Source organism: Mustelus asterias, chromosome 3, assembly GCF_964213995.1.
Source record: "Mustelus asterias chromosome 3, sMusAst1.hap1.1, whole genome shotgun sequence".
Taxonomy (NCBI): domain Eukaryota; kingdom Metazoa; phylum Chordata; class Chondrichthyes; order Carcharhiniformes; family Triakidae; genus Mustelus; species Mustelus asterias.
This window is the reverse complement of record NC_135803.1, coordinates 138,733,819-138,747,252: the sequence shown is the minus strand read 5'-3', so window position 1 is coordinate 138,747,252 and position 13,434 is coordinate 138,733,819. Positions and strand designations below refer to the sequence as shown.

The 13,434-nt window shown below is 45.3% G+C and overlaps 1 protein-coding gene across 3 annotated transcripts in view; it reads left to right on the top strand.

Moving 5' to 3' along the window:
• Positions 1-5,162: 5,162 nt before the first annotated feature.
• Positions 5,163-13,434, top strand: part of LOC144485000 (POC1 centriolar protein homolog A-like) — a 99,216-nt gene continuing 90,944 nt past the window's right edge. For 2 of the 3 annotated variants that reach the window (XM_078203336.1, XM_078203340.1), the window contains exons 1-3: positions 5,193-5,361; positions 8,568-8,652; positions 12,459-12,630. In XM_078203336.1, coding sequence (XP_078059462.1) covers positions 5,347-5,361; positions 8,568-8,652; positions 12,459-12,630 — 272 coding nt within the window. In that variant the 5' untranslated portion in view covers positions 5,193-5,346. Of the gene's footprint in view, positions 5,362-8,567; positions 8,653-12,458; positions 12,631-13,434 lie in introns of all 3 variants that reach the window. The other variant, XM_078203328.1, reaches the window with a different exon arrangement.

Sequence of the window (13,434 nt, the reverse complement as noted above, 5' to 3'; positions counted from 1 at the left end):
ATGATGAAGGGCCCCAACTGAACATCTTATCCATACATTATTCTGGGGGTGATTTTCTGTCTGCTTTCACCGTCAAAGAGAATGGCAACAAGGGCTGAAAATCCAGAATCGGGAAATGCAATTCTCTCCCATGAGATTACGTTCCATGACTTTCCTGCCCCTCGCTGGTGACGTAGTGAGGGTGAAAACCCCATTTAAATGTATTTTAATAAATTTAAATATAATTATCAGCCCCCACCCCCACCCCCTTGCCATATATTCCACCCTAACCATATTTTCAAACCTCAGCGACGTTTACATCCAGATGTGAACCTGTCATGGGGATCCCCCCGGGGGCGTAAAGACGAGTATAGCCCCAGGGGAGAGGGACATGGCCAGCCCTGGCTAGTCTAGTTGAGTTTCTGGTCAATGGAACCTCCCAGGATATGGACAGTGGGGAATTCAGTGATGGTAATGCCACTGAATGTTAAGGGGCGATAGTTAAGATTCTCTCTTGTTGGAGATGGTCATTGTTTGGCAACTTGTGCAGCATGAATGTTATTTGTCGCTTGTCAGCTCAAATCTGGATATTGCCCAGGTCTTGTTTCATTTAGACATGGACTGCTCCAGTATCTGAGGAGTCATGAATGATGCTGAACTTGGTGCAATCATCGACGAACATCCCCACTTTTGACCTTCTGCTGAAAGGAAGGTCAGCTGAAGATGGTTGGGCCTAGGACACATGCTTGAGGAACTCCTGCAGTGATGTCCTGGAGCCGAGATGACTGACCTCCAACAACCACAACCATCTTCGTTTGTGCTTGGTCTGAGTCCAACGAGCAGAGAGCTTTCCCCCTGATTCCAGGCTAAGGCTCCTTGATCCTAGGTGATTTTCACAGTAACTTAATTGCAATGTTAATGTAAGCATACTTGTGACATTAATAAATAAAATCAAAAATAAAAATAATGATTCCACACCAAATAAAATGCTGTCTTGATGTCAAGGGCAATCACTTTCACCTCTCCTCTGGAGTTCAGCTCTTTTGTCCATGTTTCAGCCAAGGCTGTAATGAGGTCAGGAGTTGAGTGGCCTGGGCAGACTGAGCATCAGTGAGCAGAATATTACTAGGCAAGTGTTGCTTGATTGCATTGTTGATGACCCCTTCCATCACTTATAATTGAGAGTAAATCGATGGGACTGTAATTGGCTGGGTTGGATTTGTCCTGCTTGTTGTGTACAGGAAAAACCTCGGCAATTTTTCACATTGCTAGGTAGATGCCAGTGTTGTAGCTGTACTGGATCAACATGGCTGAGGGCATAGCAGGTTCTGCAGCAAATGTCTTCAGTACTATTGCTGGAATATTGTCAGGGCCCATAGCCTTTGCAGTATCCAGTGCATTTAGCCATGAGCAGCACAGTGGCACAGTAGTTAGCACTGCTGCCTCATAGCACCAGAGACCCTGGTTCAATTCCAGCCTAGGGTGACTGTGTGGAGTTTGCACGTTCTGCCCGTGTCTGTGTGGGTTTCCTCCGGGTGCTCTGGTTTCCTCCCCACTCCAAAGATGTGCGGGTTAGGTTGATTGGCCATGCTAAATTGCCCCTTAGTGTCAGGGGGATTAGCAGGGTAATTATGTGGGATTACGGGGACAAGACCTGGGTGGGATTGTTGTTGGTGCAAGCCTGATGGGCCGAATGGTCTCCTTCTGCACTGTAGGAATTCTATACAAAGAACAAAGAAAATTACAGCACAGAAACAGGCCCTTTGTCCCTCCAAGCCTGCACCGACCATGCTGCCTGACTGAACTAGAACCTCCTACCTTTTCGGGGACCTTATCCCTCTATTTCTATCCTATTCATGTATTTGTCAAGACATCCCTATAAAGTCACTTTCGTATCTGCTTCCACTGCCTCCCCCGGCAGTGAGTTCCAGGCATCCACCACTATGATACTGTGATTTCTTAGTTTCCCATTCAAGAAGAATTTTTTTGTTGCAGAAAACTCAAAACTCAGCCGTTCAATAATAACCTTGTTGTTTGTATTTTTTTGCAGTTCCTTGTGGAATGCTAAAAGCATTCAGCTTATCAACAATTTGGATGATGGTGAGGGATCAATATCTGCTGGGGCTTTGGGGCAGCTGAAAATTTGGGCTATTCTTTTTGATACCTGGGCCCAAATCTTCCAATCAGGGTGGGAATGCTTATTTCCAACACTGATCAGACAACAAAATACCCATTTACCTGCTTCCAATTCTTCAAGGCAATCTTCGGATTGTGGGTCCTTTCAAACTCACTCAGTGCAGGAAACCTTGGAGACATTGGTGAAGGGAATCTGCGCAGAAGTAATGCCCCTTGTTATGGCACCAGCTACCTTATTCTGGTAAATAATTTTAATGTTCTTTGAGAAGCTTCGGAGAGGAGGTAACTGGGCGAGGGGTAGGGTGGGTGAGGGGGTTGGATGGGTAAGGGAGGTAAGTCGGGGGAGTCAGTGAGGTGTTGGGAAAGTTGGGGAGGTCGTCAGGTAGTGGGGGAATAGGGCGGAGGGGAGTTTTGCTGGGGCTGGAGAATCTGGGGTAGTCGGGCGGTGATTGTTAGCAGGTGGGGGGCTCAGGGGGTTTGGTGGATGAGAGGGTTCAGGAGTTGGCAGGCAGAGGGGTTCGGGGTGTTGGCAGCAGTGGATGGCTGATGGACAATGGGGTTCAGGGATTTGTGGGCAGGAGGGTCAGGAGGATTGGCAAGTGGGGGCGTTGGCGAGCAGAGGGTTTGGGGGGCTGAAGGGCAGGTGGGGGATTGGCAGGTGGAGGGGGTTTGGAGCCATGGATGTTAGGGAAATAAATAGTGATATCTTGAAGAGTATATATATAACAGAGAAGGAGGTACTGGAAGTTTTATAGTGCATCAGGATAGATAAATCCCTGGGACCTGATGAAGTGTATCCCAGAACATTGTGGGAGGCTAGGGAGGAAATTGCTGATCCCCTAGCAGAGATATTTGAATCATCGACAACCACAGGTGAGGTGCTTGATGATTGGAAGGTGGCAAATGTTGTGCCTTTGTTTAAGAAGGGCTGCAGAGAAAAGCCAGGGAACTACAGGCCGGTGAGCCTCACATCTGTAGTGGGTAAGTTGTTAGAAGGTATTCTGAGAAACAGGATCTACAGGCATTTAGAGAGGCAAGGACTGATTAGGGACAGTCAGCATGGCTTTGTGAGTGGAAAATCATGTCTCACAAATTTGATTGAGTTTTGTAAGGGGTAACCAAGAAGGTAGATGAGGGCAGTGCAGTTGATGTTGTCTACATGGACTTTAGGAAGGCCTTTGACAAGGTACCACATGGTAGGTTGTTGCATAAGGTTAAATATCACAGGATCCAGGGTGAGGTAGCCAAATGGATACAAAATTGGCTGAATGACAGAAGCCAGAGGGTGGTTGTAGAGGGTCATTTTTCAAACAGGAGGGCTGTGACCAGGGGTGTGCCTCAGGGATCGGTGCTGGGTCCATTGTTAATTGTCATTTATATTAATGATTTGGATGAGAATTTAGTCGGCATGGTTAGTAAGTTTGCAGATGATACTGAGATTGGTGGCATAGTGGACAGTGAAGAAGGTTATCGAGGATTGCAGTGGGATCTTGATCAATTGAGCCAGTGGGCTGACGAATGGCAAATGAAGTTTAATTTAGATAAATGTGAGGTGACGCATTTTGGTAGATTGAACCAGGGCAGGACTTACTCAATTAATGGTAGGGCGTTGGGGAGAATTATAGAACAAAGCGATCTAGGGGTACAGGTTCATAGGTCCTTGAAAGTGGAGTCACAGTTGGACAGAGTGGTGAAGAAGGCATTCAACATGCTTGGTTTCATTAGTCAGTTGAAGTTGTTCAAGACATTGGTAAGGCCACACTTGGAATACTGTGTACAGTTCTGGTCACCCCCTTATAGAAAGAGTACAGAAAAGATTTTCTGGGATGCTACCGGGACTTGATGTTTTGAGTTACAAGGAGAGGTTGGGTAGACTACGGCTTTTTTCTCTGGAGCGTAGGATGTTTAGGGGGGATCTTATAGAGGTCTATAAAATAATGAGGGGCATAGATCAGCTGGATAGTCAATATCTTTTCCCAAAGGGAGGGGAGTCTAAAACTAGAGGGCATAAGTTTAAGGTGAGAGGGCAGAGATACAAAAGGGTCTAGAGAGGTAATATTTTCACAAAGAGGGTGGTGAGTGTCTGAAACAAGCTGCCAGAGGTAGTAGCAGAGGCGGGTACAATTTTGTCTTTTAAAAAGCGTTTAGACAGTTACATGGTTAAGGTGGCTACAGAGGGATATGGGCCAAACGCAGGCAATTGGGACTAGCCTAGTGGTTAAAAAAAAGGGGCAGTAGGGACAAGTTGGGCTGTAGGGCCTGTTTCCATGCTGTAAACCTTTATGACTCTATGAAGCTATTAGTGGGTGGGATGTTTCAAAGGGGTTGGTGGACGGACGGGTTCAGGGGGTTGGTGGGTGTGGGGGTCAGGGGTTGGCAGACGGGGGTGTTGGGGGTGTTGTTGGGTAATGGGGTCAGGTGCTTGGTGGACAGAGGTGGGCGGAGGGGTCAAAGTGGTTGGCGGGGCAGGAGAGCGTGTGGCTTCAGTGTGGGAGAATGGGGATCAGTTCTGTGGTAACCCAGGAATTAAGAGTCGGATTGTTCATGGGGTGGAGGGGAATTGCCCATCGGAAATTCCAACTTCCCAAGTAATCCCAACGGAGTCTGTGCACTGGGACTTCTGAGAAGTCCCCAAATGCAAATGACAGGTGGGTCTCTGACCATCCGAGACTGGATGATCTGGGCCAAAACCTTTCAGCGAAATGTGGGGCGGAAAAAAAAAGTTGCTTAGAATGCAATCAAGAATCTCTACTGTGCAGAAGGAGGCCATCTGGCCCACTGAGTTTGCACCAACTCTGACAGCATTTCTTACCCAGGTCCATCCTACACATTTGCCAATGCAGGTAACCACATCTTTTGGGAGGAAAGTCACACAGTAATGGGGAGAATGTGTGATAGTGTGGAATCGAACCTGGGCTCATGGCGCTGTGAGGCAGCAGTGCTAACCACTGTGCCACTATGCCGCACTGCCATTGAAGTGGAGAGCAGCATGACTGGTCGAATGAGTGAGATATCAGTCGGCGGACAGAAATTGGGTTGGTGCCCTCGCCTTTAAGGGAGGGGAGGGGCCTGGCGGCGGCGCGAGCGGCGCGCGGGGGGATAGCGGCACCTGGATTGGCGGAGGCCGGTTACCGGGGAGACGGCGGGCCGGTTACCAGGGAGACAGCGGCTCGCGCTAGGCCCAGTGCGGCAGGTGGCTCCTGTCAGCCTGAGCTCCAGTGAGGCGGCAAGATGAGCTCCGGCCTGGTAGGTGTCCCGGGGCGGCCGGAGATCAGCTCAGTGGGATTAGGGCGAGAGGAAGGCCTAAAGCCCCGGCTGTGGGTTGGGGCTCCGGGGCCCCGGGAGGGTGGGCTGAGCTGAGCGGGGGAAGGCTCTGTCAGGCTGGGGAAGAGGTGGGGGTCGGGATGGACCGCGAATGCTTTGTCCATTTTGAATCTTTGCACTGGCCACCCTCCCCCAACAAACACACAACTGCCCCAAGGGGATCTAATCTACTGCTTCACTTCTGCTCATCTTCAAATTACACTTTAATGGAGCAAAGGTGCTCCGGTTTCCTCCCACAGTCCAAAAGACGTGCTGGTTAGATGCATTGGCCATGCTAAATTCTCCCTCAGTGTACCCGAACAGGCGCCGGAGTGTGGTGACTCGGGGATTTTCACATTAACTTCATTGCAGTGTTAATGTAAGCCTACTTGTGACACTAATAAATAAACTTTTTAACCTGAGGACTCCCCATTTTAAAGCAGAGTCTGGTCGTTGCACACCATGTATTGTGCCAATCATGGGTCACTGGTTTAGACATCCCATCGCCACGTTCAATGGTATAAGGTCCTGCTGCCCTCAACTCAAACTCCACCAGCCCAGTGTCATCCTAGAATGTGAAGGTAATTTCTGGCATCTTATCGTGCCTACTGTCAACAGTCTCCTTCAAACCCTTTCCCAACTTCAGCAACAAATATGAGGAGCTTACAGACTGCTTTGAAACTAATGTTGACATAATCCATTCAAGTGTCTTTGTGGTTTCTTTTCTCTCTCACACATACAGACTTGGCACTTGTTTCTTTCTGTAGCATCTCTCCCCTCGGGCCCTTTCTCAGCTCATTTTGTTCAGCTCCTGCTCCCTCGACTTTATTACCGCTAAATTATTCCATTGTTGGATAGCGTAAACAGTTCCCGAGAAACTGTCCCTGATGTTTCCAAATCTGCCACCATAATCCTTTTCCATTTATTAAGAGTACCTTTACTCATGTCCTTTCAAAATTACTGCCCCACCTCCAATATTCCTTTCCTCTCTAAAGTGTTTAAGTATGTTGTTACTTTCCAAATCTGCCCTTCTTTCCTGCTGACCCATGTTTAAACTTCTTTAAGTCATATTTCTATCCCTTCAAAGCACAGAAACACTTCAATCAAAGAAACAGTGGCATCTTCTGTGCCTAAAACAGTTGTATCCTCTTCCTCCTCATCTTCATCCCTTTGCAGCCTTAGACCCAATTGACATTGACCAGGTCAAGAGGGTTTCCCTTGAAGGCATTCCCATCGATTGCCTTGGAATCTCCTGAAATGGCTTCTCTTTATCATCCCTTTTGAGTATCCGAGGGATCTATCATTGAACTGCTCTACTAATCCACATGATGCCTCTTAATAGCATCATCTAAAGTCATAGAATCATAGAATCCCGACAGTGTAGAAGGAGGCCATTTGGCCCATTGAGTCTGCACTGACAACAATCTCACCCAGGCCCTATCCCCGTAGCCCCACATATTTACCCCACTAATCCCTCTAACTCTCCGCAATTTAGCATGGCCAACGCACCTAACCCGCACATCTTTGGAGTGCTGACACCTCTTTCCATATGTATGCTGATGACATTTGGTTCTATTTCACCATCACCTGCCTTCACCCTACCATCATCTCAGCTTTCAGACCATTCATCTGATATCCACTCCTGGATGAGCCACAATTTCCTTCAGTTAAATATTGGAAAGGTCAGAGCGTCTTCTGCCCTTGCCCATCCCATTGCATTCCATTCTCTTACTGCTGTCTTGGGCTAACTACTGTTCGCAATGTTGGCATCATTATTAACCCTGAGCTGAGTTCCTGTTCTCTATACTCTCCATCAAAAAGGCCACCTAATTCCACATCTGTAACATTGCCCGTTCTTATCACAGCCCTAACGTCTCTGGTGCAACCTTAACTCTTGCCTCGTTCACTCCAGACTGAAACACTCCAGTGTCCTCCTGGTTGGCCTCCCATTATTCAGCATCCATAAACGTGAGCTTATCCAAACCTTTTCTGCCCATATCCTAATTCATACTGTCTCACCCACCCATCAGCCTGAAACTTGCTGACCTACATTGGCTCCCATGCTCCTGCACTTCAGATTTGAATTTGCATCTACATGTTCCAATCTCCTTGTGGCCTTCCCCTTCCAACTTGCGTAACCTCCCCCAGGAACGCTGGCTTGGATTTCCGCTGAGTCAAATTGTTGCTATTCCTACTTGACAATATTGTGTTGCTGGACAGCTGGATATCCCCATGGTGCCAGATTAGAACTGACTGAACATATCCTGGGGCGGCACGGTAGCACAGTGGTTAGCACTGCTGCTTCACAGCTCCAGGGACCTGGGTTCGATTCCTGGCTTGGGTCACTGTCTGTGTGGAGTTTGCACATTCTCCTCGTGTCTGCGTGGGTTTCCTTCGGGTGCTCCGGTTTCCTCCCACAGTCCAAAGATGTGCGGGTTAGGTTGATTTGCTCTGCTAAAAATTGCCCCTGAAAGTCCTGAAATGCGTAGGTTAGAGGGATTAGCGGGTAAATATGTAGGGATATGGGGGTAGGGCCTGGGTGGGATTGTGGTCAGTGCAGACTCGATGGGCCGAATGGCCTCCTTCTGCACTGTAGGGTTTCTATGATTTCTATATGAAATAAAGGATGGGAAAAGGCCATTAGGTGTGTCAAGTTTGTCTCATTGGGACAAGGTCGAGGAAATTGGGGGTGGGGTGGGGTGGGACGGTGGTGGGGCGGTGGGACGGTGGTGGGGCGGTGGGACAGTGGGGAGGCGTGGAATCTTCAATTTCTGCCAGAGTTTGGTGCAAAGCTGGTGGAGCAGCTGTGCTCCCTGCCGAAAGGTAGTGTCAGGAAGTCCAGACCATTTTCTGGTTTGGTCCTCATCCCATTATTTCCAAGAACTATGGGTACCAAAGGAGCATTACAGTGGTACTCTGCTTCTGGGAGGGTGGAGAATTGGCTGACTCCTACTTGAAGTTGGCTGGGAGGTACGACCTGTGAGAGGACAGGTGTGTATTTGTGTGTATGCAATAATTATAAAAGCAGTTTTTGTGTAGAAATGTGTCCTGCACAATAATTCAAAGAAACAAACTGAAGCAACAATTATTGACTGGTGTAGAAACACAGAATGTGCAAATATTTAAGGTTTCACTTTTTTATTTTGTAGGAGGATCCAACATTAGAACGCCACTTTAAAGGCCATCGTGACACTGTTACAAGTATCGACTTTAACACTAACATGAAGCAGTTGGGTATGTTGCATTTCCTGAGTAAGCTATTGATAATCTTTAAGGGCATCCATAAAGTTAGGATATCAGATATGTGCCAATGTGTGTGTTCAGGGAGATGGCAGTGAGGACTTTTAGAGGTCATGCTACCCAGAAATAAAGACTTGTATTTACCTCATGCCGTTCGTGACCTTAGACGTTCCAAAGCACTTTACAGCCAAGGGAGTACTTTTAAGTCTAATGTTGTAATATAGGAAAAGTATTCCAACATCTGACAAGTATCCCAACATCTTCACCTGGTCAGAGTTCAGTCAACATCAATGTTGATCATGGATAATCAAAGCATCCAATTCCTCAACCATGCATTCTGAACTGGACTACTATCACTGTAGATCCAGACTTTATATTCTTACTGTTACGAAGCAAAGCCAAAGAATCAAATTGAGTAACACAACTTTGGCTCATCAAGTTCACACCTTTTGATAATTATGTGTATAGTCTCCAGTAAAGTTCACACTCTTATCACTTACTTAGTAATGTTAGGAAAGATTCTGTGTATTGCCCAGTCTGGCAGATATATCTTTCAGGATTTGCCCAGCTCAATCAGTACTGGTGATACTGAGGCACTCTTTGTGAAGGGCATTGAAGTTCCTGACTCAGAGTACATTCAGTACCCTTGCTACGCTCAGTGCTTCTGCTAGATAGTGTTCAACATGGAGGAATACTGATTTATCAGCTAAGGAAGGGTGGTAACTGGTAATCAACAGGAGGTTTCCTTGCTCATGTTTGACTTGATGCTGTGAGACCCCATGGGGTCCAGAATCAATGTTGAGGATTCCATGGGCTGCTCTTTCCGAAATTGCAACTTCTGGTGGGTCTGTCCTGCAAGTGAGATAAGGATGCTACCTCTGACGGAGGAGTCTGAGACATTGGCTATTAGGTGCAATATGTTAAGAATGATTGTGTTGGGCTGTTGCTTGGATAGTTTTGCACTATAGGGATTCTATGGTTCTAATCTCAGTCTTGAACATACTTAATGACTCATCCTCCACAACCCTCTGGTTCCTCCACATCTCTCTGGGGCAGAGAATTTCAGAGATTCATTACACTCTGGGTGAAGAAATTCCTTCTCATCTCAGCCCTAAATGACATGCTCCTTATTCTGAGACTGTCCCTTGGTTCTAGACACCAAGCATCCCACTCCATCTGACGAAGGAGCAGTGCTCCGAAAGCTTATGGTATTTGCTACCAAATAAACCTGTTGGACTTTAACCTGGTGTTGTGAGACTTCTTACTCTAGACACCTAGCCAGGGGAAACATTCTTTTTGCATTTACCGTCGAGCCCTTTAAGAATTTTACATGTTTGAATGAGAACATCTCTTATTCTTCTAAACTCCAGAGATAAAAGGCCCTGTCTATTTAATCATTCCTTATAGGATAATCCCATCGCCTCCACAGTTAATTTCGTGTACCTTCATTGCACTGTCTATGGCAAGTATATTTTTCCTTGGGTAAGAAGACCAAAACTGTACATAGTATTCCAGATGCGGTCTCACCAAGGCTCTATATAACTGCAGTGAGACACCCAAATCCCTTTGAAGTTCAATACTTCCCAGCCTCTCACCATTTTCAGAAATAGACTGAATTTATGTTTTTCCTATCAAAATAAATAACCTCATATTTCTGCACGTTGTATTTCATCTGTCAAATTCTTGCCCACTCAGTCTCTCCAAATCCCCATAAAGCGTCTTTGCATCCTCCTCATAGCGCATATTTCCATCTATTTTGTGCCATCTGCAAACTTGCAAATATTACATTTCATCCCCAGAAATCATTTATCCAGATTGTGAATATTTGGGACCCAAACCCTGACCCTTGTGGTACCTCACTAGCCACAGCTTATCATGTGAAAATGACCCATTTATTCCTACTCTCTGTTTTAGAATCCATAGAATCCCTGTAGTACAAAAGGAGGCCATTCGGCCCATTAGGTCTGTACCGACCACAATCCCAACCAGGTCCTATTCCTGTAACTGCACACATTTACCCTGCTAATCCCCCTGACACTAAGGGGTAATTTAGCATGGCCAATCCAACCTGACCAAACATCTTTGGACTGGAGGAAACCGGAGCACCCAGAAGAAGCCCATGTAGACATGCAAACTCCACACACACAGTGACCCAAGGCTGAATTGAACCTGGGTCCCTGGCGCTGTGAGGCAATAGTACTAACCACTTTTCTGTCTAATAACGTTCTCAATCCATGTCAGTATATTTCCCCCAATTCCATGTGCCCTAATTTTGTTTACTAACTGCGTTGTGTGACACCTTACTAAAAGCGTTCTGAAAATCTAAGTATACCACATCCACCGGTTGTCCCTTATCTATTCTGCCAGATATATCGTCAAAAAACTCCAACAGGTTTGTTCAACATGATTTCCCTTTTATAAATCCACATTGACTCTGACTCTGTCCAATTCTTCCAATATTTTCTGTGTCCTGTTATCACATCTTTTATTGTAGATTCTAGCATTTTTCCTACTACTGATGTCAGGCTAATGGGCTGTAGTTCTCCTTTTCCCCCTCTCCCTCCTTTCTTAAATAGTGGAATGCTTGAATCTTAAATAACATTTGTAGAAAACAGTTTCTATGCAGATCTTTAAAGTTTTATGACAACTACTTACAACTAAAAAATGAACATTAATTTAGCTGACATTTTTAAGCATTGACTGTTTACATCTATTAAACAGATATTTGTAAAACATAATTTCTATGTTTCTGAAGAGAAGTTCAATACAGTAAATTTTTACCACAAAATACTTAATCCGTTTAATTTCATGCAAGTAATGTGAAATAAGACATGTAGCGCCTTTCATGATCACCGGATTTCTTGAAGCATTTTACAGCTAATGAAATACTTTTTGAAGAATAGTCACAATAATGTAGGAAACATGGCAGCTAATTTGTATAGAAGACCAAGCTCCCAGAAACAGCAATGTGATAATGGCCAGTTAATATGTTTATTGTGATGCTAAGGGATAAAATATTGTCCATGGGGATTACTCCCCTGTCCTTTAAAATAGTGCAATGGGATATTTTACCTCCATGTGAAAGAGCAGACTGGGCCATAGTTTAATTTTTCAACCTTTTTAATCCGAAGACAAGGCCAAATAATTGCCTGTTTTCTCTCATTGGTTTATTTGCTGGCTCAGCTAATTTATCCATTGATTACTTAGTCCATTAAGGTCAGGAAAGCCCAATCTTAGTTGGGACAGTGATAAGAGCACAATTGACCTCTGCTTCCATGGATAAAAGAGGGGAAAATTCGCTAGAAATCCAGCTCTTAATCTGTGTCCGATGGTCCTTGGTGTTTGTTGGATCAGGATAGAATTGGACTTGGCTGTGATGTCATAGTTTGCTAACAGGCTTATGGATGAATCATGGTTTAAGTAACTAAGGAATCAATACCATCCAGTAAGAAAAGAATAGGAGGGGGCGAAAGTTGGTGAGAGAAAAGTAGTACTGCTAACTATGGATCTTTTGGGTAGTCCCTGTTCCTGAAAGGATTAAAGAGATCCAAAACCTGGGTAAAGATCAACTTCCGTTTCACGGTTTTAACGCACTGATCAAAATTGACAAATTTTGAGACAGATTTCATAGAAATTACAGCATTGCAGATTATGGAATTTGGTGATCGTATACTCAGTTTACAAATTTAGGACAAGGGAGTCGAAGGAGACTGCTTTGGTGCATAATTTTAAATAAAGAGAATGTACCAGTTATGTTGCAGATTTGAAACTAACCTTAAAACCTTGTTTTCTTTTAACAGCAACCGGATCAATGGATTCCTGTGTCATGATCTGGAACTTAAAACCACAGATGAGAGCCTATCGATATGTAGGTCACAAAGACGCAGTCCTTTCAGTTCAGTTCTCTCCCTCTGGTCATTTAGTGGCTTCTGCATCCCGAGACAAAACAGTCCGCCTCTGGGTTCCCAGTGTGTAAGAACATTTTTTTTGTACTTATGATTTAAAATGTGACATATATCTTATAGAGACCTATAAGATAATGAAGGGGCTGGATAGGGTAGAGGTAGAGAGATTCTTTCCACTTAGAAGGGAAACCAGAACTAAAGGGCACAGCCTCAAAATAAGTGGGGGCCGGTTCAGAACAGAGTTGAGGGGGAACTTCTTCTCTCAGAGGGTAGTGAATCTCTGGAATTCTCTGTCCATTGAAGTCGTGCAGGCTTCCTCGTTGAATATGTTTAAATCACGGGTAGATAGATTTCTGATCGATAAGGGAATTAAGGGATATGGGGAGCAGGCGGGTAAGTGGAATTAATTCACTTCAGATCAGCCATGATCTTGTTGAATGGTGGGGCAGGCTCGAGGGGCTAGATGACCTACTCCTGCTCCTATTTCTTATGTTCTTATGTTCTTATGAAAAGGTTGATACCTATTATTGCTCGAGAACTGGGGATTTTGATTCAGCTTTGTTCCCTTATTGTATCTGCAACTTTTATTGTAATGGTTGCAAGCAAGAAAGTTTATTTTTATTATTCATTTTTACAGATGTGAGCATTGCTGGCTGGACCCTTATTGTCCACCTGAATTGCTCTTGAGAAAGTGGTAGTGTTCAGCCTTCTTGAACTGCTGCAGTGTAGAAACACCCACAGTGCTGTTAGGGAGCCAGTTCCAAGATTTTGACAAAGAAGGAATGGCGATATATTGCCAGGTCACGCTGGTGAGTGACTTGGGGCAGATCTTCCAGGTCCTGATGTTCCCATGTGTCTGCTGCCCTTGGCC